Source organism: Manacus candei, unplaced genomic scaffold, assembly GCF_025592945.1.
Source record: "Manacus candei isolate 608988 ecotype Guabito, Panama unplaced genomic scaffold, ASM2559294v1 h1tg000047l, whole genome shotgun sequence".
NCBI lineage: Eukaryota > Metazoa > Chordata > Aves > Passeriformes > Pipridae > Manacus > Manacus candei.
Window position 1 is genome coordinate 525338 of NW_026138095.1, and position 25688 is coordinate 551025.

The following is a 25688-nucleotide window of genomic DNA, read 5'->3' on the forward strand; positions in this document are numbered from 1 at the left end:
CCGCGACCGCCGCCCCCGCCCCGGCACGGCCCCCGCCCCGGCACGGCCCCCGCCGCGGGCACCGGCCGCCCCCGCCCCAGCGCAACCCGGCCGCCCCCGGCCCCGTCACTCCCGGCCCCACCACTCACGGACCCGCCGCCCCCGCTCCGGAGCTGCCCGTGCCCGCGTCGAGAGGAGCACTGGATGTCCGCGCAGGCTACGGTTCTGGTCGTGCCCGAGCGTTTCTCCCCACTTCAGCCCCTCCAGCCCAGCTTGTCCTACCCCCGAGTCCCCTTGCCCACTTCCCACTCCTACCGGAGGTCCTGCACCACAGAGACCTTCCCGAGGCCTCAGGCCTCTCCCCCTGGGCAGCAGCTCCTGCCCTCTAGCACAACTCCAAAAATCCACCTTGTCCCTGTCCTGGCTGCGTGTTGGGGTTTAACCCCAGTGGGTAGCTGAGCCCCCACAGCCTCACTCCCCCCGGTGGGGATGGAGAGGGTGAAAGTGAGAAAACTCCTGGGCTGAGGTAAAGGCAGTTTTACAGGTGATGCAAAAGCCACGCACAAGCAAAGCAAACCAAGGAATTCCTTCACCCCTACCCCATGGCAGGCAAGTGCTCAGCCATCCCCAGGACAGCTGGGCTCCAGCACGTGTGATGGTGACTATGGCCATAACTCCTAATGTCCCCCCTCTCCTCCAGCTCTATATGCTGAGCATGACGTCATACAGTACGGAATATCCCCTGGGTCAGCTGGGGTCACTGTCCTGGCTGTGTCCCCTCCCAAAGCCTTGTGTCCCCACTGCCCCTCACTGGTGGGTTGAGGAGCAGAAAAGGCCTCGAGCTGCACAAGCGCTGCTCAGCCGTAACAAAAATATGTCTGTTACCAACACTTTTCCCAGCACCAATCCCAAACACCAATCCCCACACCACCTAATATATAAAGACACGACTCTATCCCCATCAAAACCTCCATGCTGTGTCACCGTGGAGGTGTCAGGGTGCTGCTGCTGTCACTGGCCCTGTACCCCGTGCCCGGGCGGCTGTGCTTCATCTCCCCTGCAGTGCCTCTGTCCCAGCGCAGCAGGCAGGGAGTCCGGCTCTGCCTCTGGGCAGGGACACAGCTTCCAAGCACAGCCAGGCCAGGTGTCACGGGTACATGTTAGCAGGGATAGTTGCCCCTGTGGCTACAACAGCTGCTCCCAAGACAGCCTCTTGCCATGGCACTCCCACAGCTGCTCATGGTGGAAGGAGGTGTTGGAGCTGCTTGGCCTCTGGAACAAGAAGAAACAGTGGAACTGTGGGCAGCCAGACCTTGTCCAATCCCTGCCTGAGGCTTCAGGAAACATGTGGGAGGTGACAGTACTGACAGTGCCAGGATGCTGGATGGCACCTGGAGATGGGGCTTCAGGTTCCCAGCTCTACTGCAACACTCATGGTCTACAGAGACTCCAGCAGCAGCAGGATTCCTGCCAGCCTGGCTGCCCAAGGCACCGGTGCTGTTGCTCCAAGGGTACCACAGGGCTGAGATCTGGGGCCCAGGGATGCTTCAGCCCAGGGGACAAGAAGGGGTCATGTGGCAGGGACAGCCACCAGCACAGTCACTGGCACAGCCCTGGGGCCGTGACAGGTGCTATGGAGCTGTTGGCCCTGAGTCAGGAGGGTGAGTAAGGCCAGGAGAGGCTGTGCCAAGTGAAGTGCAGGCAATGGCTGAGTGGCCGTAGTGGCCCAGGGCCAGCTGGCACCAGCATGGGCCAGGAACACGCCCTGGATGCCCTGGGCTGGGTGCTGCATGGCCCCGAGGCCACATGCAGGGGCCGAAGCCAGGTCTGCCCACGGCACTGGGGACAGGTCCATGTCCAGAGGAGACAAGCGCATCCGCTCGCAGCCCAGCGCCGGCTGAGTCATTGTCTGGGCTAAACGAAAACACGTGTCTGGCCTCGTCCGCGCCCGCACGGCTCGCGAAGGTGCCGACAGCGTAAACAGGGAGGAGGCAGAGAGAGCCTGTCTGGGCTCTTGGGAGGGCTCTGTCCTCTGCAGGTCCTTCCACCCAACTACAGCCCAGTCACTGTACCAACAGGCCCCCTCCCTCCCTGAGCACTGCTGGACCCCCAGCAGGACAGTGCCAGGGCACAACCAGGGGGCATGGTGGGCCCAAGGCCCCCCCAGACCACAGTAGGCAGGCCCAGCTCGCTGAAGGCTTGCCTGCTGGCAGAGCTGCTCCAGGGGCAGGGTGTTAAGGGGAACAGCATGCAACCAAACACTGGCCCTGGCGTGAGGATGTGCTGCCCTGTGACCTGGAGCAGGGCAAGGCTGAGCGGGGGAGCGTGGGCAGGCCACGAGCCACATCCCCCAAGGTCAGAGGGGTCAGAAGGGCCCTGGGGCCAGCAGATGCCCCTTTGACACTTCTGGCTCCTCAAACTGCGCAAGTTCCTGCCAGAGGCCACAGGCTGCGGATGTGATTTCACAATATGCTGGGGAAGGCTCCCTGGCCAAAGCCTCGGGCTGCTACGAATGCTTCCCAGCTGCTGTCAGCCCTGGGAAGCTGAGCTGGCGCTTCTGGCTCTGCTCCTGCACCGAGCACAGCAGCCCTTGGACAGCGGGGCCATGCATGCCACTGCCAGCTTCCAGCAGCTCCTGTCCAGGGCTCAGCTCTTCCTGGAGCTGACAGCTCTGGGGCTGGAGCCACCTCTGGGGCTGGAGCCATGTGCAGCCAGGGCTGGGAGAAGAGACACAGCCAGCACACACATGGCTCACAGGAGATGGGCTGGGAGTGGCACTAGAATGGGCCCACGTTACACCTGGCCATGGCTGGTGGCCCCATTAGTTGCTTGGGACCACCTCTTGCCCCTGCCCCACAGGCAGGGCCACTGTACCAGTACCACAGCACCAGGAGCGGCGGTGGAACCGGTGCTACCAGTGGTGCTGGAACTGCTGCACCTCCTGTGGTGACAGAGGCAGAGGGACACAGCCACTGTCCCTTCCTACGTATGACTTTTCCCAGAAACAGGCCACCTGTCACCCCAGCCATCACCTCACCCAGCTTATGGGAAAAGGGAAGGAAAACCAGCTTCTGGAGGAAAAGCCTGATGAAATCTGGGTCTGACACGCTTCAGCTGCACACCCCTTCCTCTGCCTGGGGAGCCCCGCGGCGCATGAGGCAGAGCTGGAGAGCTGGGGCTCAGCTGCTCCTCAGCTGCAAACCCAGAGACCGGATGTCACCAGAATCGCTGACCCACCACAGAGGGGTCTGTCGCAATTCGGGGCTGGGCACTAAGGACTGCAGCGGGGCCTGCCCGGAAACCGATGCTCCGGGATGTGGCCACTGCCACTGGGGCCGGGAGCACCCTGTGGTGGCGGTCCCTTGCCACCAGGTGCCACTGTCGAAACACTCGCACCATGCCTGCTGCAGCACAGCCAATGCTTTACGGGAGAGGCCATGGCCAAGAACAGAGCTGGGAGTGCTGTCTGGCATCCCTCGCAGAGCCCAGGCTGGAAGCAGGTTGGCAGGGACTGCCCATGCCCCTCGGCCGCCCGCGCCCCTCCACTCGGTCCAAAAGTCCGTTAAATAAACTCGATGCCCTCGTACTTCACACTCCCGATCCTGGTCTCGGGCAGGAGTAAGCGCCCATCCAGCGTGAAGGCCATGATGTAGCTGGCGATCTTGCCGTTGTCCTCTTCCGATTTCAGCGCCACGATGATCTGGTCATCTGTGTCTGGGATGAACTTGAAGGAGGAGAAGCCATGGGTGGGAACCACCTCGCCCACATGCCCCACTGTCACGTCCCCGAAGTCCTGGGTGGAGCTCAGCAGCAGGTTGGTGCCTCGCCGCTCGTCCGCCCTCTCGCTGTAGCGCTCGTGGCTGGCGCGGCGCGGCAGGAAGAACCAGCGCTGCAGCGTGTCGCTCCAGGAGCCCGACTCGTGGATCAGGTACCCTGCGGCAGGAAGTGGAGTGTGACCGCATGGGGCACACGGACCCTCCCCCGCCCCTTCCCCTCCCCCTCGACCTCCAAAACACTTCACAGGTTGCAGCCCTGCACAGGCAGCCCCTGTGAACATTTCTGCCTCCTCCTGCCCCACTGCTCAGCAGCAACATCTCAGTCCCTTCCAGAGCCCGACAGGGGCACCTGGCACAGCTCGCTCTGCCCAGGGGCCTGGCTGCCAGCCCAGGGTCAGCTGAGCCACCCCAGCTGCTTGTGGCACACTCAGGAGAGGGAAATGGCCAGGGCAGGGGAAGGCTCTGGCCTCTGTGCCAGGACACAGGGAGGTCTCTGACTGCCAATGGCCTTTTAATATCACCCAGTATAATACAGTTCCAGTATCCCTAGGGAGGATGACCGGCCCTGGAGCCATCAAGGGTGTGGGATACGAGGTGGCAGGAGGTTGTGCCCGCTCCATACCTGGGGGTCGGATCCCTGCTGCAGCCCTCAGGGCATTGTAGTTTGCCACCCAGTTCTCGTGGCTCACGTCGCCCTTGTAGCCGATGACCTTCACCCACAGGGGGTTCTCGTTCACCACCTCCCCTGTCGTGGTGGTCCACTCCTTGCCCAGTCCCCCCACGTACAGGTGCTCGTCCTTCACCGCCAGCCACTCTGCCTTGAAGCCTGCGGTGGAGAGAATGGCTTGAGGGGGGCTTGGCCAGCACAAGGGCATCAAACTGGCCCCACACCCTGAACACCACACCCTAGAGCCCAGTGCTGGGCACAGTGTCCCCCAGGCAGCTGGCCCCTGGGCAGGAATTGCCCCCATCCTGGCCAGGCACAGGGGTCACAGGAAAGGTGCACCCCACCTCAACAAGCCGAAAAGAGCTTCACTGCTCTGCATGCACAGGGCAGGACAGGAGCTCACCTTTCCCCACGGTGCCGTCTCCATCAGGGAGGATCACCCAGGGCACCACCTTGTTGCCCTCAATCTGGTAGACCACGCCGGTCCGGTCGTCCACGGCGTACAGCTTCCCGTTGAAAACCACCAGCTCAGAGAGCTCCATGCCCCGGCCCTTCTCAGCCAGGTGGGACTGCAGCATGATCTCGTCCTTGTCCCACTCCACTGTCACGCTGTCCCCACTGTCTGACAGCACCAGGTAACCCTTCTTCAGGTAACTGAACCAGGTGTGCTCCTGGGAGCCCCGGGACTGCGTGTCCAGGTCCGCGATGACAGCGATGCGGTAGCGCACGCCCTCGGGGTTTCTCTGGGGGGGGGACAGCGGGTAGGTGTCATTGTAGCGGTCCCCTGCCCGCAGGCCGAGCTGCCAGGTCCGAGGGCTGGGGGGGCCATGTCGTGCTGGGGAGGAGCGGTGCAGGCAGAGGAGCAGCAGCACGAACCCCACACAGGCTGAGGACAGCACGATGGCCTTCCAGCGCAGTCGGAAGCGGGGGTCAGCACCCTTGGTCATGGACGCGAGGACAGGCAGACCACCCACGCTGATCCGGAGGGGGCTCATAGACTCATGGCAGGGCGGGACTGGCATTAGAGTGGGGGCAAGGAGAACCTAGTGGAAAGAGGGGAGGGAGAAGGTCAGATTGCTGGAGCTGGCACCAACTGAGCTTGGGGGGTGGCAGGACACAACCATGAGGGGCCCTATCCCCCCTCCTGTAGCAGGAGAAGGTACTCCCACCTCATGCGTGTAGGAGCCACCACACCCAGGGGCTGTTTGCTGCTGGAACCACTCTCAGCCCCTCTCACCTAGCCCCCACACCACCTTAAGCCAAATGAGCCCCAGTGCATTGGCAGGAACATACGACCTGCCCAGCACCTTTACCTGGCCCAGGGTCGCTGCAGCTCAGGCAGCGAGCCAAGGCACCCTGCTTAGGGTGAGCCCTGTATCGGGGTGTCCTGAGGCACGTCCCCACACAGCCCCAGGAGTGAGTGGGTTCCCCTCTGGTGGCGAGGATGACCTTTGCTGCCTCCGGGGAGGCTGGTCGGCCTGGCCCAGCTCCTGCAGCCCTGGGAACAGGCCCCACTGGTGAGGGCTGAGTGCGTCCCCAGGCTCCACAGGGACACCTTGAGACACGTGGCAGCTCCGCCCGAGCAGGATGTCAACACCTGAGCAGGAAGCACAGCACAGGGCACACACCCTGACCTGCTTAGTCTTAAGAGACACAGCAGACCCCCACCCCTGCCCACACTCACAGTGTATATCCCTCCGGGCATGTGGGCACTACAAGCCCACCCCAGACTGTGCCCACCCGGGGGGACAGGGCGCTGGCAGTTCTCCTCACTGCCACCTCCCTCCCTGCAGCACAGTGGACGTGGCAGTGGCCTGGACTCCTGCAGAGGGGCACCCCGGGCTGAGCAGGGGGCAAGAAGCCCATGCTTGTTCCGTGCCATGCAGCCCAGGGCAGAGACCCCCCAGCTCACGGCAGGGAAAGGGGACCCCAGCTGCCAACCCAGGGCTGTCCCCAGTGGGTCCGTCCGTGTCCCCGCGCCCGGAGCTGGGCTCGGGTCGTGCTCCCCGCAGGGTCTCAACGTGCCTTTCAGCAGACCGAGCGGAGAACAGAGCCGGCATTGAGCGTGGGGGGCCGACCCCGGGCAGGGAGGCTCCGGCGCGGCGGGCACGGAGAGCCCGCGGGGCGGCTGCTCGGCCCGGGACCCCGCTGGGGCGAGGGGGGGAGCGCCCCTCGCCCTGCCGGGACCCCGGAGCATCGCCCTCGGCACGGCCTCGGGGACCCCCCAAAACCCCGGGCCACGGTCACAGGCACCCCTCTGGGCACGGACACGGGGACCACCCCAACACCCCCGGGCAGGGACACGGGATCGCCTCATAAGGACACGGGGACCCCCCCATCTCCGCCGAGCGCGCCCTTGGGGACCCTCGCGCTTCTTCCCGGGCAAGCTACCGGACTGAGCGGGGCCCTGAAGTCCCCGGCGCCCTCCGCGCGGGGCACAGCCCCGGAGACCCCGCCGCTCCCGCCCGGGCAGGGTGCTCGGGGCCCGCGGTGGGGACCCCCGGCTGCCGGCCCGGCGCCCCCCGCCCGCGTCCCCGCTCACCGCGGCGCCGCCGCTCCCCCGCCGCGCGCAGCCGCCGCCGCCGCCGCCTACAGCTCCCGGCGGCCCCGCGCGCCGCCGCCGCGACCGGGAGAGACCAGACCTCCGCGTCCGCGAGAGGACTACAACTCCCAGAAGCCCCCACGCAGCACAGACCGCCCGCCGCGCCGCGGGGGCTGCCGGGAGCTGTAGTCCGCGCTGGGCCGGGCCCCGCCGGGCCGGGTGTCGCACGCGGGAGGATGGAGCCCAGCGGCGGGGGCCGAGCCGGCCCTGCGGGGTGGGCACAGCCCGGCTGCCCGGACGGCATGACCTCGCTGCAGGCCCCGGTGCAGCCCGGCCCCAGCTTGCAGCAGATTCTGTCGCTGTGCCGGCTGTCCCCGGTGTCCCTCTGCCACTGGGGTGTGGGGAGCGGGACAGACCCAGCCCTGCGGTGTGGGACCCGTGTGCGTGTCCGACCACCAAAAGCTGGTTCCCGGTGGGGCTGTGCTGGCCCCGGTGCCCTCGGGGCTGAGAATGGCCGGCGATGCTCCCGGCATGGGGCAGGGTCCTGCCTCGGGGCCACCGGCACCCGCCGGGGCCCGCCCCGTCCGTGGCGCGGGCGCGGTGCGGCGGCCCCGGGAGCACACACGGTTAACTCGGCCGGTCCCGGGAGTACATACGGTTAATTCGGCCGGTCCCGGGAGCACACATGGTTTATTCGGCCTGTCCCGGGAGCACACACGGTTAATTCGGCCTGTCCCGGGAGCACAAATGGTTTATTCGGCCTGTCCCGGGAGCACACACGGTTAACTCGGCCTGTCCCGGGAGCACACATGGTTAACTCGGCCGGTCCCGGGAGCACACACGGTTAACTCGGCCGGTCCCGGGAGCACACACGGTTAATTCGGCCTGTCCCGGGAGCACACATGGTTAAGGCGGCCGCGGGCGCACATCTGGCGGGGGAGGGCTGTAAGCCTCGTCCCGCGCCTGGCTGCCTCCTGCGCTTCCAAAAAGTGCATTTCCGCCCGGGCCGAGCGAGGAGAAGGCTCCGGAGCGGGAGGCACCGATCGGCCGCGGGCAGGCTCTGCCCCGGCCCGGGGGATGCTCTAGGGCAGCAAAGGCAGCGCCGGGAGGGAGCAGCCCTGCCCCAGAGGTACGTGGGGGGCAGGTTTTGGGGAGCTCTGCAGGCCTGGGCACCAGGCCCAGAGCTGCACTGTGTTATGCTCACTGTGGCTGCTGCGGCATCCCTGCGGAGACACCCGAAGGCGGCTCCGCCTCACCGGGATCGCCAGGATCTCTGATGCCCTGGGGCAGGTCCAGCGGGGGGCACCGGTCCGTGTGCCCCACCCCCGCCCAGTGAGGCGGCCCCTCCCCAGCATTTCTGTAGGGGACACATTGACTGTTGGGGTCCCCTGCACAACATCTTACTGGTGCTGCAGGAGCGGGAAGGCTGCAACCACCCCGCGCAGCCCCCACACTGCTGCCTGCCGGGTCTGCACTGCTTCAGGGGGGAAAAAAGGGCTCTGCAACTATTCCAGCTGCTGCAGCAGAATGTGGGGGTCCTGTCCCACCAGCACGACCCCAGAGGCATCCCAGCTCCAGCTGCTGTGGAGCAGGGAAGTCTGTGTCCACCACCCTGAGTGGAGGGACAAGCAGGGGGTGCAGGTCCTGCCGCCTACATGCCACCCTGAGCCCCTTGTTCCTCCCTCAGGGTTTGTTCTGTTTCATCCTGCTCTTTATCTCTGCCTGGAATGTATTTTGGGATGTTTTGACTTGCAGTCCCAAGGCTTCCGCAGCCACTGAGTTTAAATCTCCAACCGTTCCTGGAGAGCATCCAACTCTGACAGGAAAAACCGCGTCCCTCGGCAGGGCTGTGTGTGCCCACACGCACGTGAGCACCTCCCACCCGGCACACCTGTGGGGTACAGGGGGGATGTGCTGGGGGCCCAGAGAGCCCCACGTGCCCTGTGTGTGCCACATGTTTGCCTCCATTCCCCACAGCCTGGGAAGCACTGTCTGGTGCTTCCTGGTGAAGAGTTTCTCCTCATGGAGCAGCTCCCTGGGACACTGTGTTTTCCCCAGGGCTGAGCCTGCTCTGGTTCCTCGGGGAATGTCTGGTTTCATGGTCTCAGAGCTGAAGGAAATCCACAGGCTTTCCAAACTCCTGGCATGCTCCATGCCATGCTCAGCGGCTCAAGGCCAGGCAGGGTGAGCAGAGCCAGGGCCAAGCTGGGTGATACCTGCTAATGAGCCCCTACTTGGCCTTCTCCATGCTTCTATCCATGAATCTGCCTCTCCCCTGCCTCAGAGCTGAGTGCCCACAGCCCTGCCTCTCCCCACACCCGGCAGCACCAAGACATGGGCCAAGATAATGGGGTAAGAGATGGTGGGACAGAGGGGCCCGGGAACCACGCGAAGGGGTGAGGCACTTAGCAGAGCTTTTCCCTTTGGAGCTTTTCCCTATCCCTTCGCCCCTTCCCGGTTCCAGTGACTCATGAGCCAGTCATCCACCCTGGCCTCGAATGCCCTCCGCACCCGCTGCGGGAGCACACACAGTCCCCCGACCCCCGGCTTGGGAACAAGAGTAACAGCCACCCAATACCGACCGAGGGCCCCAGTGCTCCGAGAACGGGCATTCACCAAAACAACAGGATTCTGCCCCAAAATCCTTCCTAGCCTCGCCCACCCCCAGGACATAGGGCAGGGCAGGGCTGCGCAGGCCCTTTGCCCCTTGGGCCGGTGCTCTGGGATCCCGTCAGAGCTGTGGAGCATGGCTGGGTGGTGCCAGGGGAGGCCGCTTGGGAGGGGAGAACGGCAAAGGCCTCACCCAGTCCCAACCCAGGGAGGTGCCTGGCTAAGACAGGAGACTGGGGAGCAGCCAACCCCATCCCAGCCCAGCGCCGCCTCAGACCCTGCTGCCGCGGGATGCCGAGCACTGGGCAGTGCCACACGCCTGTTTGGCCAAGGCTCGGGGCCTGGCGCTTCGGGGCCAAAGGACAAGGTGCTGCGTGCCTGGCCCCACGTCTCCATCAGATACGGCTGCGATAAGGCAGGGAAGGGCCATGGAGGGCCCGGGCTGGGCCACGGTGCCACCACCACTGCAAATATTTGTTTTGGCCCCACATAGGATGTGGTCTCCCAGGAAGGTTTCTCCCTGTGGTAGCCAGCTCTGAGCTGGGGCTGCCAGCCCACATCCATGTCTCTGGAGAAGTGGTTCTTGTGCCCTTGCAAACCCTTTGGCTAGCAGCCCCTGGGGCACAGGAGCCCCCTGCAGAGCCTGTGCAGCCTGTGCTGCATCCTTGCAGGAGTGGGGATGCAGATATGCTCCCCAGACAGGGCTGGAGTCCCCCACACAGGCAGGGCTGCACCCTGACATTTACCTCGTGGCATCTGGAGCTGCCTGTAATTTTTCAGGTGCTGACACCCTAAATTGCTGCTCTTGGGCATTCATGGGAGGCAGCTGAAGCCAGGCTGAGCAGGAGCAGCAGCACTCGGCCCAGGATTTGGCTGGTCATCCAGAGCCTGCTGCTCTGCTCCACCCTCAGCTCTCCAGGTAATCCCCTCTGCTGCGTGTGCCAGGACTTGGGAGACTGCATGGTCCTGGCCCACATGTTGGTGAGCCCAGAGCCTCCACACTGCCCCAGTGTGGGTCTCCCCAGGTGCTCACTGGGGTGACAGTGTGTCCCACAGTCCAGCCAGAAGCCTAGGACTGTGCAGTGCACAGGTCCTGTCCCAGGACAGTGCAAGGCATGGTTGGGCTGGGCATCTCCACACTCCTGTCCCCCTCAGCTGTCCCTGGCACCTCACAGGGCACTGCCAAGGCATGGAGGGGCTGTGGGTGCACGGTGTCCTGCTGCTCTGCCTGCTGCTGTCCTGCCCTGTGGGGAGCCAGACTGGACCCAGTCCCGACCAGCAGTGGTGGACAGATGATGAAGAGGCCCCAGCCCGGCACCAAGCTGCCAGGTGAGGGGACCCCAGGGCCAGGGCACTGCAAAATGGGGGCCCAGGCAGCCTTGGTGCCGCAGAGGGCCCCCGCCCCCTCCGTAGCTCCCTGTTGGGCTTTGCTTTCTGCCTTGCCAGGGCCACACGGGAGCAGAAGGCTGATGGTGCCCAGGAGGGGCTGCCCCCCCGGCCCCGCTGTGTCCGCTGCTGCCCCCCGCCCGACCAGTACCAGCCTCTGCCTCAGATCAACATGACCATCCTGAAAGGTGAGGGCTAGTGGGACTCCACTCTGTGTGCCAGAATCTGTTGCCCTACAACTGGGTTCCCAGTGCCAGCTCTTGCACAGACTGGGAGCAAGAACCTGAGGTGGTACCTGTGGTCCAGTGCCCTGCATGAGCAGAGGGCAAGAGCCACGCCAGGGTGTGAGCAGCCACTGCTCTGGTGGCCTCTGGGCAGCAGCATGAGGGGAGGGGGGTAGGGGCAGGGCAGGACTGGGACATGCCTGCTCCCTCCATCCTTCTCTGTAAGGCAGACAGGCTTTCAGGGTGTGGGTTCAGTACTGGCCCCCACCTGACAGTCCAGCTCTCCCTCCTGCTCTGCCCAGGGGAGAAGGGGGACCGTGGCGAGCGTGGCATCCAGGGCAAGTTTGGCAAGACGGGGGTGGCCGGCAGCAGGGGCCACGCAGGGCCCAAGGGACAGAAGGGCAGCATGGGCGCCCCGGGGGAGCGCTGCAAGAGCCACTATGCCGCCTTCTCGGTGGGCCGCAAGAAACCCCTGCACAGCAATGACTACTACCAGACCCTCATCTTCGACACGGAGTTTGTCAACCTCTACAGCCACTTCAACATGTTCACGGGCAAGTTTTACTGCTATGTCCCTGGGATCTACTACTTCAGCCTCAATGTGCACACCTGGAACCAGAAGGAGACCTACCTGCACATCATGCACAACGGGGCAGAGGTAGTGATCCTCTACGCCCAGGTGAGTGACCGCAGCATCATGCAGAGCCAGAGCGTCATGCTGGAGCTGCGGGAGCAGGACGAGGTCTGGGTGCGGCTCTACAAGGGCGAGCGTGAGAACGCCGTCTTCAGCGATGAGTATGACACTTACATCACCTTCAGTGGCCACCTCATCAAGTACAGTGGAGACCCCTGAACACTAGCCCCCCCCAACTCCTTCTGCACCAGACCGGGTGGCCAAGGAGCCCCTGTGCCCTCTCATCCTGGGCAAGCCACCCCCATTATGCTGTTAGCCACCCACCCTTCTGCTACTACGCTCAGCACCTGCCTCAATGTGTGAATTCCCCCACTCCAGCTTCTTGAGACCGATCAGAAGCACCTGGAGGAGCTGGAGCCATTTCCAGCCTCTGCCACATTTGTGACTGGGAAGCAGCTGCTCACCTGGGGTGGGCAGGGAGCCCCTCCCACCTGCTCCATAGCCGGGTTTGCTGGGCAGAGCCCACTGTGGCACTGGCTGAGCTGGCACCAGGGGAACAGCATGACTGCTGGTGCCCTGGTGCAAGCCAGCGCAGACACGTGCACCGTGTTCCTCCTCCATGCACTATGCTGTGTTCCCTGCCTCAGATGGGCAGAAGGTGCTCAGCACCATCAGGAAAAGCAATGAACCACTAAGGGCCCCCTTTCCTTCTGCAGAGCTGGGGGCCTGTGGGGTGGGCATCGCAGCATGGGGCTGGGTACCCTTGGTGGGAATGGATTGCGTCAGTTCCCTCTGCAGGTCCCGTCACTGCTTGCCACAGCCTCTGCTAGGGAGGGGCTGGCTCCCCACCGGCAGCCCTGACAGAACCTTTGGCCTCAGCCACTTCCTCTTCCGTTAGATTATCTGATGGCCAGGCTTCTTGTTTGTGTAGATGCCGCAGCGGTGTGGGGCAGCATTCTGACCTCCCTGTACAGCTCATGCTACATTAAACACCCCACGTTTCCAGCCTTGCTCACATCCTCAGTGTCCTCTTGCTTTGTGTGTATGGAGGCTCCAAAGGGCTCACGACAGATTTCTGCTTCTGGAGTGCTGGGGCTTCCTGAGAGCCGTGGGCTGGTACAGTGCTGTCGGGCTGGGAGTGGAGAGGGAAGGGCAGACTGTCCCTAGAGAGACAGGGATCCTGTGCTGGGTCTGCACGGGATCGGCTGTGTCCTGAGGGCTGGCAGCTGAGCACAGTGACAGAACTGTCAGCCTGGGAACAGGGCAGGCTGGGGAGGGTTGCCAAGAGTCCAGGTCATCCAGCCACAGAGAGGAGACAGGTCTGAGGTGAAGCTGGGAGTCAGGGTCTGGAAGGGCAGGTCCATGGCTGGGCTGATCAGGGCTGCAGCTGGAGACCAGCACCTCAAGCACATCAGAGAGAGGAGTGGGGGCTCAGGCTGAACTCAAATAGAGCCCTGGCACCACGGGTGGGGAGGTGGGGGATGGAGGATGTCCAGGTGAGGCTGGTCAGGGCATCCACTGCTGTGCCTGTGTGGTGTGGGCAGCAGGGCCCCAGCCCAGTCCCATGGCAGGGCCAAAGTCTCGTGGCAGCACCAGCCCCTCAGGACCAGCTACCATCGCCATCCCAGTCTGCACAGCAGGGTCTGCTATGGGACACAGTTTGCATCCCAGCACACAGATCCTATCCTGGGACACATGTTCTATCTCAGGACACACAGCCCAGTCCCAGTACAGATGTCTTATCCTGGGAGACACATCCCCATCCTGGGACACATGGCCCCTCATCCCAGCACACTCGTGCCATCCCAGGTCGCATGTCCCATCCCAGAACATAAAGTCCACCCAGAGACATGTGGTTCCATCCCAGGTCATGTATCCCATCCCAGGACACACGTCCTATCCCAGCATACATGTCCCATCGCGGGAGACACGTCCCCACCCCAGGACTCACGCCCCTACTCCAGGACCCGCGGTGCATCCCAGGACACGTCCCGCCCGTGGCTCGCGGGCGGTGCCGGGGGCCGTGCGGGGCCGGGAGGGCGGAGCTCCGGGGCCGCGCCCCCGGGAAAGCCGGGCCCGGTGGCGGCGGCGCCGCGGTCAGTGCGGCAGCGGCGGCGGCAGCAGCGCCATGGCGGAGGCGCCGGAGGGGCCCGGGCGGCGTGGGAAGAGGACGGGAACCGACTCCGGGGCAGAGGAGCCGGCGGAGGCGGAGCGGGCCGGGCGGCGGCGGCGGAGGTGGATGGCGGGGCCGGGGCCGCGATCGGGACCGGGATCGGTGCTGTGATCAAGACCGGGACCCAGACCGGGGCCGGGACGGGGACCAGGATGGGAATCGGGACCAGGACTAGGATGGGCACCGGGGTGGGGATCGGGCCGGGATGGGAATCGGAGCCGGGGTGGGGACCGGGACTAGGAGCGGAATGGGGTTCAGGATCAGGACCAGAATGGGGATGGGGACTGGGATAGGGATCGGGACCGGGATGGGGACCGGTGCCCGGGCTCGCGGGGCCCCGGAGGGCGCTGACCGCAGTGCTGGTCCGGCCCGGTACTCACCCCCATCCCGGGGCAGCATCCAGCCGGCGGCGGAGACCCGGGGAACCACCGTCCTGCACGACACCATCAATGACCGCCCGCAGCCCCTGCCAGGTGAGGCACCGTGAGAGGGGCCCGCTGCACCGCTGGGGCCCTGCCGGGATGAGGACAGTCTGGTGCCAGTGCCGGTGGCGAGCTGCTCAGGCAGTGCTCTCTGCTGACCCTGTCCCGTCTCCCCATCGCCCCCAGCGCGGTACTTCGACACAAAGACGACAGAGCCCATCAGCTTCTTCTTGTCCGGCCTGGAAGAGCTGCTGGCCTGGCAGCCCAACAGCAACGACGACTTCAACATCTCGGCCGTGCCGCTGGCCAAGCGCCAGCCCCCACTCCACAGCAGGAGGCCCCGGACACTGGTGTGCCATGACATGCGTGGCGGGTACCTGGAGGACAGGTACGTGCTGGGTGGAGGGGAGATGCAGTAGCGGGGCTTGATGTCTCAACCCCCAAACCGCTTCTGTTTCTGGATGATGTTTCCTTCCAGCTCAGCCACAGGTGGGCAGGGATGGGGCATTTGGCTTTTGGTGCCAGTGCTCAGCAACCTTGCTCAGGCTGGGATGTTCAGGGCTGGGTCAGAGCCACAGCTGTGCACAGCTCTCAGGTGTGAGTCAGGCTCCTACCCAGCCCTGCAGCATCTGCCAGCGTCCTTCCTACACTGCCCAACCCTCTTTTCTCTCTGCAGGTTCATCCAGGGCTCAGCCACACGCAACCCCTACGTCTTCTACCACTGGCGCTACATCGACATCTTTGTCTACTTCAGTCACCACACTGTCACCATCCCGCCCGTGGTCTGGACCAACGCGGCGCACCGGAACGGTGTCCCCGTGCTGGGTGAGGACAGGGCTGAGCCTGGGGCAGCCCCAGGCGTGCAGTGGGTTCACTGGGGCATGTGGCTGATGCTGCCCTTGCCGTCACCCCAGGCACGTTCATCACGGAGTGGACGGACGGGGAGAAGATGTGTGAGGCGTTCCTGGCTGGCGGGGAGGAGGCGTTCGGTGCCGTGGCCGAGCAGCTGGCCCGCATCGCCCAGCACTACCGCTTCGATGGCTGGCTGGTCAACATCGAGAACACGCTGAGCGTAAGTCATGGTGGCCCTGCTCACCTCCCTGCCTTCCCCCTGCTCACCTCCCTGCCTTCCCTGCCCACCTCCCTGCCTTCGTATTTCACCCATAGGGAGATCCCATCCCACACCCTTCACCCACCTCTCCCTGCTCTCTCCTGCCAGGCAGCAGCAGTGGGGAACCTGCCCCCCTTCCTGCGGGACCTGACGGCACGGGTGCACAGCGCTGTGCCAGGGGGGCTGGTGATCTGGTACGACAGCGTCCTGCAGGATGGCACGCTGAGGTGGCAGAATGAGCTGAATGAGGACAATAGGTGAGGTCGGCAAAATTGAACCTGGGTGGGGGGCGTGAGCCCGCCCCAAACCCTGTGCAGGAGTAGTCAGGGCATGACCTGTGCAGCCCTCAGTGCGTGGGGGTGTTTGTGAGGACAGCCACAGCAACTACCCTGCCACCCTGACCCTCATCCCCAGGGTGTTCTTCGATGCCTGTGATGGGCTGTTCACCAACTACAACTGGAAGGAGAAGCAGCTGGAGCACACACTCAGGCTGGCCGGGCCACGCCACGCTGACGTTTATGTTGGTGTTGATGTCTTTGCCCGTGGGGACGTAATCGGTGGTGGCTTCGACACTGACAAGGTGAGTGTGACAGGGCTGGGCCAGAATGGGACCTTGGACCTCCCCTGGTGCAGGGCTCTGAGCTCCCACCAATGGGCTGCTTATCTGGGGATGAACTGGTGAGGAGTGGGGGATCCCAGAGCTCCTGGACATGCATGGAGAGGGAGCTGAGGGTTCCCCAAGCTGCCATCCCTGGAGAGGGAGATGCCACAGCACATTCCCACAGTGTTCTGCCTCACCACGGGGCCAGTGGGATCTGGGGGAGCAGGGACAAGACAGGTGACAAAGTGACTACATGGTCTGGCCTGTGCTGCTCACCACTCATCTCTGCAGTCCCTGCGCCTGATCCGCCAGCACAGCCTCTCCGCTGCCATCTTCGCTCCCGGCTGGGTCTATGAGCACCTGGGGGAGGAAAACTTCCTGCAGAACGAGAATAGGTGAGAGCAGCTCGGCAGGAGGTTGTGGAGGAATGGGGCTGGGCCAGGAGGACTGTGAGGCGGCAGGAACAGGGCTGCCAGGACACCGTGGCTGCCAGGGCACTGTGGCTGGCACATGGGCTGCTGGCCAGGAGCCAGCTGGTCCCATTCTGCCACAGCCGACACGGTGCTCTAGGCCATACAGGGCAGCAACTATAGCAGGGGGCTCTGCCCTGACACCCACCTTTGCCTCCAGGTTCTGGGGCTTGCTGGCTGAGTACTTGCCCACACACAGCATCTGCACACTGCCCCTCGCCACCTCCTTCAGCCTGGGCATGGGCACCAGCAGGTTCCTGGATGGAAAGGTGGGTGCAGGGTGACAGCTCTGGTCAGGCTGGACTGGGTTGGGATGGGCAGGGGGTCCCTGCTCTTGGCTCCCCCAGCCCAGCTCTCCCTGTGCTGCAGGATGAAGAGTCTGGGCCCTGGTATGACCTGAGCATGCAGGAGATCCAGCCCCTGTACCCAGAACACCAGGGCAGGCTGAGCACCAGCTGCTGCCTGCAGGATGCCTGGTGTGGGGGCAGCTCCCTGAGGCTGCAGGGGACCATTCCCCCCGGCGAGGAGCGCGTGGCCGTCCGGTGAGTTGGGGCAAAGCCCTTTGTCCCCTCCTCAGCACCAGGCTGGCACCATGTTGGCACAGCACAGCCAGCTTGGCCCAAGCTGTGCGGCCCCAGGGCCTCATGGCAAGTGAGCTGGGGCTCTGCCCACACTGCCCAGCACACCTAACCCAATGTATCTTTGTTTCTCTCTCTGTCTCTGTCTCTCTCTCTCTCTCTGGGTGGATTTGGGGTCATCAGCCTCTTCTCTTTGCAGATGCCGGCACCTCCCAAGCTCTTCTTGACCCTGCTCTACAAGCTGGAGGGGCCACAGTCTGATGACTTTGTGGTGGCACTGGAGGTCACCACCTGGGACTCAGGGACCTGCCTTGAGGGCAACCCCACCTCCCTGCCTGGTGAGGACCCCGTCTCGCCATGCTCTCTGCAGTGAGCACCCGCTGTGTGGCGCGGGACCAGCTCAGCCCCCTGCCCCCTGACCTGGCTCCCTCTTGCAGAGCCCAATGGTCGGTATCACCCCCGGTTCCTCCCGGCTCCACCGCCTGGACTTGCCAAGCTGCTTGCTGCTTGCCACCGTGGCTCCCATGGCTGGACCAGCCGGTGAGTGCCCTGCCTGCATCCTGTCCCCACAGGCAGGCATGAGACCCCGTGGCTCCCTGGTACAATTCCTGCTCTGCCCCTTTCCTCTCAGGTGCTATGAGCTGGAGCTGCAGGACTGCACCCTGCGAGACCTCTCTGTGATTGTGTCCCGCCAGCAGCCCAGCCCGCAGGAGACATCCTTCACCTGCCTCCTTGGGGAGGTCCGGGTGAGTGCCTGCCGCTGTCAGCTGGAGCCACCTGCCTGATGCCACCCTTGTTCTGGGAAGGTGGGAGGGTGCCTGCTGCTCCCTGACAGCCCTGTGGTTCCCTCACAGGTGCTGGACACGGCCAGCGTGGCGGCTTCCCCGCCACAGGTGCTCAGTGTGACAGCCTCGCAGCTTTGGTGGCAGGAGGGCCCCGAGCCTGAGGAGCTCTCACTCAGCCTCACCCTGCGCTGGTCCTTCCCGCCTGGCCGTGCCAGATGCTTCCGTGTCCTCAGCCAGGGTGCCCGGTGCCGCCGAGGCCAGACGGCACCGCAGCTGCTGGGGCTGGCACAGGGCTGCCTGTTCCGTGCCGTGGGGCTGCCGGTGCCGCGGCCGACGCCCGGGCAGTCCTGCCGGCTGGAGCTGCTGGTGGAACCGGTGCTGCGGGATGAGCTGCCCGTGGACCCCGACCGCTGGGGCCGCCTCGTGCTGGTCTATTCCTCACCAGGCAGTGGCACCAGCTCAGATGGGCATTAAAGCAACCGTGGTGCGGCCCGTGTTGTGTTTCCTCCATGTGGTGGGTGGGCTGCGGGTGGGGGACACCAATGGTAGAGGCTGCATTTCATTACCCTGGATAGGTGGGTCCCTCTTCTCCCAATCTGTGATTGTGCTCAGCCCTCACCGTGGGGGCCCGCTGGGTGCTGACCAGGGTCCTGTGATGGGCTGGCAGGGACCCCCCTACATGTGTGACCTGCCCCCCAGCTCCTGCAGCCCTCACTGCCTGCAAGCTGTGTGTCCACAGGATGGGGCTACTTGTCCCAAGAACCCCAAACCCCATACCCCCTCCCCTCAGGGCCCAGTCCAGTGGGGAGCTGCCAGCATGGGTGGCCACTGTGCCCATCACCGTGGACCCAGCCCAGTGCCATCAGCCTGTGCTGCCTCCCCTGAGCATCTTCTGAGGAGGAGAGAAAATTTATAGCAGCAATTATTTTCTCACAGTCTGGTGAGCAAGCAATTAGCAGGCAGAAGCAGGCGAGCGCGCCCGCAGTGGGGTACTCAGCCACACACCCTCTGTGTGCTGGCCCTGTCCCCAAACAATGTGGGCTCCGATCAGGGACGTCAATGCCAGTGGTGGGGTGGGAACACGCTGGGGAACGAATTACTTGATGGTTTGAAGAATGAAGGGCTAAGCCCAGCCAAGGAAGGGCTCCCTGTGCCGCACCCTGCTCCCTCGTCATGGTGAGGCCAAGGGCTCCGTAGGTCCCCCCCTCACCCACAGGCTGCAGCCCCCTGCTCAGCATGACTGGACCTGCTGTGGCAGCCGCAGCCCCACGCCCCCGCACCAGCACCCCAGTCAAAACCTGAGTTGCCCTGGTTGAAGAAAGAAATCTTTATTAATAATTTCAATAATAATAATAATAATAATAATCCTTGTAATAATAATAATAATAATAATAATAATAATAATAATAATAATACTGTTTATTAGAATGGTCACACCTTTAAGCATACAGGATGGGCCGGCGCCAGCCCGCGCGCCGGGGCGGCGCAGGGGTGCTGTAAGGGAGAAGCCAGTACAGCGATGGACGGAGCTTTGTACACGGGGGCGGGCGGGGGCCGGGGCTATGTACACCGGGAATAGAAAAGGGGGAGCTCATCGCTGGGGCGTCAGGGGCATCTGCAGACTATAAAGTGAGGTTTGAGGAGTGGCAGAGCCACGTGGGTGGGGGGCAAGGGGCTGAGTGCGAGGCCGCCCATGGGACGGGGCTGCACCCCAGGGTGGGCTCCACAGCACCCCGTGCCATCAGCCACCGGAGCCAGTGTGCCAGCGGCTGCAGCCCAACCCCGGGGCTCAGGCAGGTCCCCACGGGTGATGCAGCAGCTGAGACCCCACGCCCAGGGCTGGGGGGTCCTGCTGCCTTGGGCAGGGTGGCTGTGAGCATGACCCACGCTGCGGAGCAGGCGGGAGCAGGAGCAGGATTGGGGCAGTCCCTGGCCCGGCGTCAGTCAGGGCTGCTCCAGGCAGGGTGGGAGCACAGGGTGTCAGGGATGGAGGGAGGGGAAGGGGTCGCAAGCGAGTTGCAAGCTCCTCTTAACAAAAATTCCCTTTAAAAGGCAGAGGCTTGTCCCCTGCTACGCCTCAGCACCGCGGCCACGCCGCCGCCCCAGTTCCACACTGGAGCCGAGGCCTCGCACACTTGACACGCTGATGGCCGGCAGCGCCGGGTCTCGGGCAGCACGAAGCTGGGTCCCCACCCTGTCACCCGGTCCCCCGAGCCAGGCAGGGGTGCAACGCTCTGCCGGCACCCCCAGCGCTGCCACACCGGGGAAAGGAAGACGTGGTGCCCAGGCCCTGCGCCTGGGCAGGTGAGGGCCCCGTGGACCCCCACGGACCCCCATGCCAGCTCCCTCCCTGCCGGGCTGTGGGCCGGGGCGCAGCGGGTCCCTCCGGCGCGTCCGGCCACCGGTGCTCGCCACGGCTCCTCCGGGACTTGCTCGCTCGGTGCTTGTGGACAGTTTGGGACTCACTTGGCTGCTTCCGCTTGGCTTTGTTTTTCTTTTTTTGTTGCTTTGCTTTTAATTTTTTTGTTTGTTTTTTTTTTTGTGTGTGTGTGTGTGTGTGTGTATTTTTTTGCCCTTCCTGGTCCCAGAAGGAAACAGCCGTGGGTTCACTACAACAGAAACAAGAGAGGCAGGTCTTTCGCTGGAGCAGCCTGGCTGAGCCACTGGCCAGGGGGAACACAGGCACCAACCTGGCCCCCCGAGCCCATACAGCCAGCCCAGCCTCATGCACTCAGCTCTGCAGAGCAGCACGGTCAGCCCAGAGAAGTGCTATTGCCCGGGGGTGCCTTGGGGTCCTGCACCTTCCCCAACCCCATCTGTCTCCAGAGCTGGCAGCAGCCCCCGCTGGCTTCTCTCTCTCCTATGGGGGCAGAGGGGCTGCTTGGGGAGCTGCCATCGCCCCATGCCCCAGCACCTCGGGTCAAGCATCCCTGTGGGCCGAGCACCCCGGCGGGCTGAGCATCCCCTCCTGCCTCACAGGGGAACGAGCCCTCTGCACTCCAGCCAGGGCAGTGCCTGTGGGGGGACCCTGCACCCCAGCTCTGGAAATGGGGTGCCACTGGGGCCGAGGGTTGGGCCCGTTCCCCGCGGTCCCTGGGGCGGGCGGACGGAGCAGGAGAGGTGCGTGGCGGCGGGACGGAGCGGCTCAGTAACCCTACAGGTGTGGGTGCCGCGGCCCCGCAGAGCCCGGCGCCAGCCCCGGCCACCCAGGCAGTGCCCGCGGGTCCTCCGCAGGCTCGGCCTCGGCTCTGTCTGCCTGGTTTGGTTTGGTGCTAGTGAGCATCGGGGGCAGTGGTGGGGGGGCTGGGTCTGTCTTGCTAGTAGGGAGTGAAGCGGCTGTACCCTCCTCGGTATAGACTAGCCTGCAACATCAAAGATGAAAAAAAAGCCAATCAGTATTTGGAGAGAGGCAAAGCCCAGATCTTCCCTTTTTTCTTCTTTTTTTTCCTCTTTCAACTGATAACAAATTCCTGCTGTTCTTGGGACATGAGGATTGGGCAAGGCCAGGGTGCCCAGTGCTGCCCAGGCTCTGTGGCGGCCATGGGTACTGCCCTGGGACCAGAGGGTGCCATGTGCCCCAGCCATGGCACCGCCATGATGTGCCCACCGAGGAGCCTGTCCCTGCTGTGCCACGGGGTTGGAAACCCCCAGGATGGAGTGCCCACGGCCCCTCACTAGTGGCTGCCTGGGGCTGGGGGTGCCAAAGGAGTAAAAAAAGGCAGAGAAAGGTGGGTTGGCTTTGAGGTCCTACCCATGAGTGGAGATTTTTCATCTTTGATGCTGTCAGAGCTAGCCAAGAGCTGCAGTGCATAGGGGGCTGCAGTGCTCCCTGAGTGTGGCTCTACGTGGGGGCCTGGGGACAATGCCCTGCACTGGAATGAGAGAAGGAGTCCCAGACCCCAGGCAGGGCCCTGGGACACTGAGCAGGCAGCTGGCGTGGGGTGTAGCCAAGCCCCCGGGAAGCAGAGTGCATGGGCAGGACTACGCAGGGTGTGAGGGGTACATGGAACAGAGGTGCAGGGCGGGGGGTCTTCTCTCCTGCAGACAGAGCCAGGCAGGGGCTGCGCTGTCCCCGCTCCCCTCCCACAGTCCCCGTGTGCGGGGGTGCCCCATGCCCTGCAGGCTGGCCGGCTGCCGTGCTGGCCCCCTCCCCGGGCTGGCTGCAGCCCCCCGGAAGCAGAGGAAGGCCGAGGGGCTGCTCTTACCATGGTGCCGATGCTGTACGTGGCGGCGGGGCCGATGGTGTGGTGGTAGGGGTCTGCTGCTGCGTACACTCTGCCGTAACTAGGAGCAAACACAGTGGTGGGTGTTAGTGACAAGAGTGGGGGTTCTGTCTCCCCTTGGAGCCCTCCTGCCCAGCTGTGCCTGGGAGCCCCCCGGAATCTCCCTCCAGTGGTGCCAGCCCTTTCCAGTCCCAGCTCTGAGGGAAGCAGAGGGGTCCCAGTTTGCAGGACACCTTCCCCATGCCTGACCCTGCCCATCCTGCAGTGCACAAGAGCTGGGGGTGTCAGAGCCAGCAGTGCAGGGGGTGACACGGGGCTCCCCCCAGCGCGGTGCCCGCGGTGCTTACCTGTCACTGTACGCTGCCGCTGCTGCCGCAGGCTGGGCGTACCTGTAGGCAGCATAGCCCCCCTGCAGGGAGGAGAGACTGGTCAGGGGGCAGCACCCACGGCGGGGGGGACCGGGGTGAGGGCAGCTGAGTGCCCCATGGCACTGCACATTACAGTGGTGAGGCCTGTGGGGAGCCAGTGCTGGTGCCACTGGGCACGCAGCAGCCTCATTACCATTCCCCAAGGGCTTTCACAAACATTAACCTTAAAAAATTAAATTTCCAGAGGAGAGAATGTCACCTCCCCACTTGCTTTAATGAGGTGCCACGTTAGATAAATCCTTCAGCGCCCGCCTGAAATATCGCTGCTGGCTCCTCAGACACAGAGGTTAAATGTGGGTGTAAGGCACTGAGACCGTAAATCCCACGTGGTGCTGGCCCCGCAAGGGGGCTGGTGGGCACAAGACAGGGCACAGGACCCCATGCAGTGCCACCCAGATCGCTCCAGAGGAGCCACATTCTGTTCATGCTCTGCCTCCCAGGAAAAGGGGGTGGCAGGGGCAGAGCCCACCATGGAGATGCCCAGTGCTGCCTGCTCCCTGCCCTGGCATGGGGTCCCCGTCACGGCCCAGCCCTGGGCACAGTGTCACTTACATAGATCTCAGCTCCGTAGAACCCGTCCTGGTAGACGACCCTGGAAATGAGGTGGAGGCGTCAGAGCCCGGCCAGTGTCCCCAGACGAGGGGAGCAGCAGAATGAGGGTGGTGAACGAGGGGAGCTGCCTCAACAGCGCAGCTGAGGGGTGAGGAGTGGTTGTGCAGGCCCTCGAGGGCATGTCCAGGCTGGCACTCTGGGCAGGGACCTAGGGACAGGTGGACAGCATGGCCCAGGGCCAGGGGTGCTACAGGGATGGAGGAGTCTGGAGCATGATAGCTGCTGGGAGCAGCTGAGCAGCTGCAGATGGCCATGGCCATGTCCGTGCCCAATGCCAGCACAGCCGCATGTGTCAGGAGAGAGTCTTCATTAAACCAACCATCCTGGCTGGAATAACATCCCGTGCCTTGGGGCACAGGAGGCTGGTGAGTGCATGGGTCACCCTGAGGGCAGCAGCCTAGGGGTTGCAGAGAGTCCATGGCCAAGCAAGTGCTGTGGGAGCTGCAGCCCATTCCTGATGTGTCAGAGCCTGGTGAAGCTGCTGCAGACCCAGAGCAGTGCCAGCACACGCCCCCCGCCCCAGCAGGGCCCCGCCGTGGCCGTGGATACTCACGCGCCGTAGGTGGGGATGGGCGGCGGTGGCGGCGCAGCTCGGAAGGTGTTGTAGACGGCGCGTCCCCGTCCCCGTAGGTGTGCCCCTCGGTAGGCCACGGCTGTCCCCGTGGTGGGGTATGGGAATCCCGTTACTGTGGGAGGAGGGGACACACATGGGCTTGCTGTGCTGAGCAGTGGCAAGGTCAGACAGAATGCAGAGCTGATGTTTGGGGGGCACCTGTGGCAGGGACAGCTGCAACTCAGTTATTACCTGCGTAGAATTCGGGGCCATAGACTGCTCCCACCACTGGGTTCAGCTTCCAGCCTGTGGGCAGAGAGAGCCAGTGAGGACAGAGCACTGCTCCCGTGGCACTCTGAGGGGCCACAGCCCCATCCCCAGGCAGGAGGAGGGCATGGAGGGGTTGTACTCCTGCACTGGGCAGAGATGGCTGCTCTCCACAGTCAGAGCTCCACGGCAGCCAGGCAGTGAGTGTGCCCAGGGGATGCCCCTGCCCACTGCAGTCCCTGCTCTCTGGACACTGGCCCTTACCGTTGGTGTAAGGGTTGGCCACCTTCTTGTTGGTCATGACGCGGGCTGTGGCATTGTTCACCTGCAGAGAGAGGGACGGGGGCTCAGTGCCTGCGGGCCGTGGGGCTGGTGAGGCCGTGGTCCAGAGGGCCCGCTCGCTGTGCTCGGCCCATCTCGCTGCTGCTGCGGGTGCGGAGCGAAGGACGCCGGCTGCGGCGGAGCTGTCACGAGGCAAGTCTCTGCCCGCAGCCGCCCCACCACACGCAGACCTGCTCGTACCCCCAGCCAGGCCAGGCCTCCTGGCTGCAGCAACGAGCGTGGGTCAGGCTGGTGGCTGATGCCCCGAGTGCTGCGGTGCCATGCTCAGGCCTGGCTTTGTTGGACCATGTTTTCCCCATCCATGGGGCGCTGCCGTGCCCTGCCAGGCTCCTTCCCTGCCCTCAGCACTGCTGGGACATTTTGTCCCATTCCCTCTGCCATGTGCCATTCTGCTTCCCACTGCTTGCCGGTCACCAGTGAGGAGCTGCCGATGAATGGGCAGAGCCTGATGCCTGTGCCAGGCTTGGAGAAATCAAAGCCTCCAGGGACAGGTAACCTCTGGCACTGAGGGTGCAGAGCCCTGAGTGGATCCTCCCTTCCGGCACAGGACAGGTGGGAACGGCACATGGGGCAGAGCCCTAAAGCTCCCTGCAGAGTGTGGGGCAGCTACACAGCAGGCACAGGGCTGCAGGGGGGTTCTCTGCCAGACCCATCTGTACCAGGCAGAACAAAGCCCCAGCTGAAATCCCGGCTCTCCCCGCACATGGGAGGTTCCTTTGGGCCGCTCCTTGTGCCAAGCGATGAACTTCCTGGCAGCCGGCACACATGCTCCTGTGCCACATTCAGGGACACATGCAAAGGCTGGGCACAGCTCCCCGGGGGCACCCAGGACCCAGAGCTGCCCTCAAGCATCCCGCAGCCCGGGCAGGGGACACGCACACGCAGGCATGGCACGGCACTAGCACACTTATCTGAGCACCTCAATCTTCCGGCCCTCTACGATGGTGCCATTCAGCTTCTCTCGTGCCCGGTCGGCATCTGTGCTAGTTTCAAAAGTTACAAACCCAAAACCCTGTGAGCAGAGGAGAAAAGGAGAAAGAAAGAGACAGAGAGAGAGAGACAGAGAGAGGGTGCGGGGACAGAGAGAGAGAGGGGGTGAATCAGGAGAGCTGGCGCAGAGGTGAGGCTGCCACAGTGCAGAGATGGAGAGCCCGGGCTGGGGTCCCCGCAGGGGCTGGGGGTCCCGGCTGAGGCCTCAGCATCGCCCACAAGCTGGGAGAAGAGTCTGGGAGAGGGGCACAGAAAACGGGGAAGATACAACAGAGACATCCAGACACAGAGGGACATGAGCTGCCTGTGGGGGGG

General features: G+C 64.1%; 5 protein-coding genes across 12 annotated transcripts in view; 3 read left to right on the plus strand and 2 right to left on the minus strand.

Annotated features, from left to right (window-relative positions):
- Nucleotides 1-58: 58 nt before the first annotated feature.
- Nucleotides 59-7053, minus strand: CANT1 (calcium activated nucleotidase 1). 3 transcript variants are annotated; one of them, XR_007906232.1, is made up of 4 exons: nucleotides 4826-5465; nucleotides 4378-4581; nucleotides 3190-3912; nucleotides 59-3109 (listed from the first exon to the last, which is right to left on the minus strand). XR_007906232.1 is itself a non-coding variant. In XM_051797397.1 (4 exons), exons 2-4 carry the CDS (start codon nucleotides 5442-5444, stop codon nucleotides 3542-3544), a joined length of 1194 nt encoding a protein of 397 aa, XP_051653357.1. In that variant the 5' UTR covers nucleotides 5445-5465; nucleotides 6965-7053; the 3' UTR covers nucleotides 59-3541. The 3 variants fall into 3 exon arrangements, 2 of the variants coding, with proteins under 2 accessions (XP_051653357.1, XP_051653358.1); XM_051797397.1 differs by adding an exon at nucleotides 6965-7053 and having other exon boundaries at nucleotides 59-3912; XM_051797398.1 differs by adding an exon at nucleotides 6814-6890 and having other exon boundaries at nucleotides 59-3912.
- Nucleotides 5867-7153, plus strand: LOC127475879 (basic salivary proline-rich protein 1-like). Its single transcript, XM_051798072.1, has 2 exons — nucleotides 5867-5939; nucleotides 6435-7153. Exons 1-2 carry the CDS (start codon nucleotides 5867-5869, stop codon nucleotides 7151-7153), a joined length of 792 nt encoding a protein of 263 aa, XP_051654032.1.
- Nucleotides 7154-7564: 411 nt separating this feature from the next.
- Nucleotides 7565-12835, plus strand: C1QTNF1 (C1q and TNF related 1). 3 transcript variants are annotated; one of them, XM_051797409.1, is made up of 5 exons: nucleotides 7960-8093; nucleotides 10355-10493; nucleotides 10730-10903; nucleotides 11021-11148; nucleotides 11487-12835. In XM_051797409.1, the coding sequence occupies exons 3-5, from the start codon at nucleotides 10764-10766 to the stop codon at nucleotides 12035-12037; spliced, it is 819 nt and encodes a 272-aa protein (XP_051653369.1). In that variant the 5' UTR covers nucleotides 7960-8093; nucleotides 10355-10493; nucleotides 10730-10763; the 3' UTR covers nucleotides 12038-12835. The 3 variants fall into 3 exon arrangements, with proteins under 3 accessions (XP_051653367.1, XP_051653369.1, XP_051653368.1); XM_051797408.1 differs by having other exon boundaries at nucleotides 10750-10903; XM_051797407.1 differs by lacking the exon at nucleotides 10355-10493 and having other exon boundaries at nucleotides 7565-8093.
- A 1043-nt stretch (nucleotides 12836-13878) lies between these two features.
- Nucleotides 13879-18730, plus strand: ENGASE (endo-beta-N-acetylglucosaminidase). 2 transcript variants are annotated; one of them, XM_051797358.1, is made up of 14 exons: nucleotides 13879-14053; nucleotides 14388-14464; nucleotides 14600-14801; nucleotides 15090-15238; nucleotides 15328-15485; nucleotides 15633-15781; nucleotides 15939-16104; nucleotides 16417-16520; nucleotides 16756-16864; nucleotides 16965-17137; nucleotides 17357-17511; nucleotides 17611-17713; nucleotides 17805-17919; nucleotides 18028-18730. In XM_051797358.1, the coding sequence occupies exons 1-14, from the start codon at nucleotides 13947-13949 to the stop codon at nucleotides 18430-18432; spliced, it is 2172 nt and encodes a 723-aa protein (XP_051653318.1). In that variant the 5' UTR covers nucleotides 13879-13946; the 3' UTR covers nucleotides 18433-18730. The 2 variants fall into 2 exon arrangements, with proteins under 2 accessions (XP_051653318.1, XP_051653317.1); XM_051797357.1 differs by lacking the exon at nucleotides 13879-14053 and having other exon boundaries at nucleotides 14158-14464.
- Nucleotides 18731-20466: 1736 nt separating this feature from the next.
- RBFOX3 (RNA binding fox-1 homolog 3) overlaps nucleotides 20467-25688 on the minus strand; it is a 108093-nt gene continuing 102871 nt past the window's right edge. For 2 of the 3 annotated variants that reach the window (XM_051797405.1, XM_051797404.1), the window contains exons 8-15: nucleotides 25303-25395; nucleotides 24306-24366; nucleotides 24027-24080; nucleotides 23775-23907; nucleotides 23162-23201; nucleotides 22529-22590; nucleotides 22164-22242; nucleotides 20467-21320 (exon numbers count right to left, since the gene is read on the minus strand). In XM_051797405.1, coding sequence (XP_051653365.1) covers nucleotides 21276-21320; nucleotides 22164-22242; nucleotides 22529-22590; nucleotides 23162-23201; nucleotides 23775-23907; nucleotides 24027-24080; nucleotides 24306-24366; nucleotides 25303-25395 — 567 coding nt within the window. In that variant the 3' untranslated portion in view covers nucleotides 20467-21275. The remainder of the gene's footprint in view (nucleotides 21321-22163; nucleotides 22243-22528; nucleotides 22591-23161; nucleotides 23202-23774; nucleotides 23908-24026; nucleotides 24081-24305; nucleotides 24367-25302; nucleotides 25396-25688) is intronic. The other variant, XM_051797406.1, reaches the window with a different exon arrangement.

Bases quoted from the DNA above. Each gene is read 5' to 3' on its own strand.
- C1QTNF1 (XM_051797407.1), top strand. From the start codon at position 7,867: ATGGTTAAGGCGGCCGCGGGCGCACATCTGGCGGGGGAGGGCTGTAAG. The intron at 10,904-11,020 runs GTGAGGGGACCC...CTGCCTTGCCAG, and splicing joins GCCCGGCACCAAGCTGCCAG to GGCCACACGGGAGCAGAAGG. The intron at 11,149-11,486 runs GTGAGGGCTAGT...TGCTCTGCCCAG, and splicing joins CAACATGACCATCCTGAAAG to GGGAGAAGGGGGACCGTGGC.
- CANT1 (XM_051797397.1), bottom strand. From the start codon at position 5,444: ATGCCAGTCCCGCCCTGCCATGAGTCTATGAGCCCCCTCCGGATCAGC. The intron at 4,582-4,825 runs GTGAGCTCCTGT...TCTCCACCGCAG, and splicing joins AGACGGCACCGTGGGGAAAG to GCTTCAAGGCAGAGTGGCTG. The intron at 3,913-4,377 runs GTATGGAGCGGG...TTCCTGCCGCAG, and splicing joins AGCAGGGATCCGACCCCCAG to GGTACCTGATCCACGAGTCG.
- ENGASE (XM_051797357.1), top strand. From the start codon at position 14,197: ATGGGAATCGGAGCCGGGGTGGGGACCGGGACTAGGAGCGGAATGGGG. The intron at 15,782-15,938 runs GTGAGGTCGGCA...CCTCATCCCCAG, and splicing joins GAGCTGAATGAGGACAATAG to GGTGTTCTTCGATGCCTGTG. The intron at 17,920-18,027 runs GTGAGTGCCTGC...GTTCCCTCACAG, and splicing joins GCCTCCTTGGGGAGGTCCGG to GTGCTGGACACGGCCAGCGT.
- LOC127475879 (XM_051798072.1), top strand. From the start codon at position 5,867: ATGACCTTTGCTGCCTCCGGGGAGGCTGGTCGGCCTGGCCCAGCTCCT. The intron at 5,940-6,434 runs GTGAGGGCTGAG...TGCTCCCCGCAG, and splicing joins CCTGGGAACAGGCCCCACTG to GGTCTCAACGTGCCTTTCAG.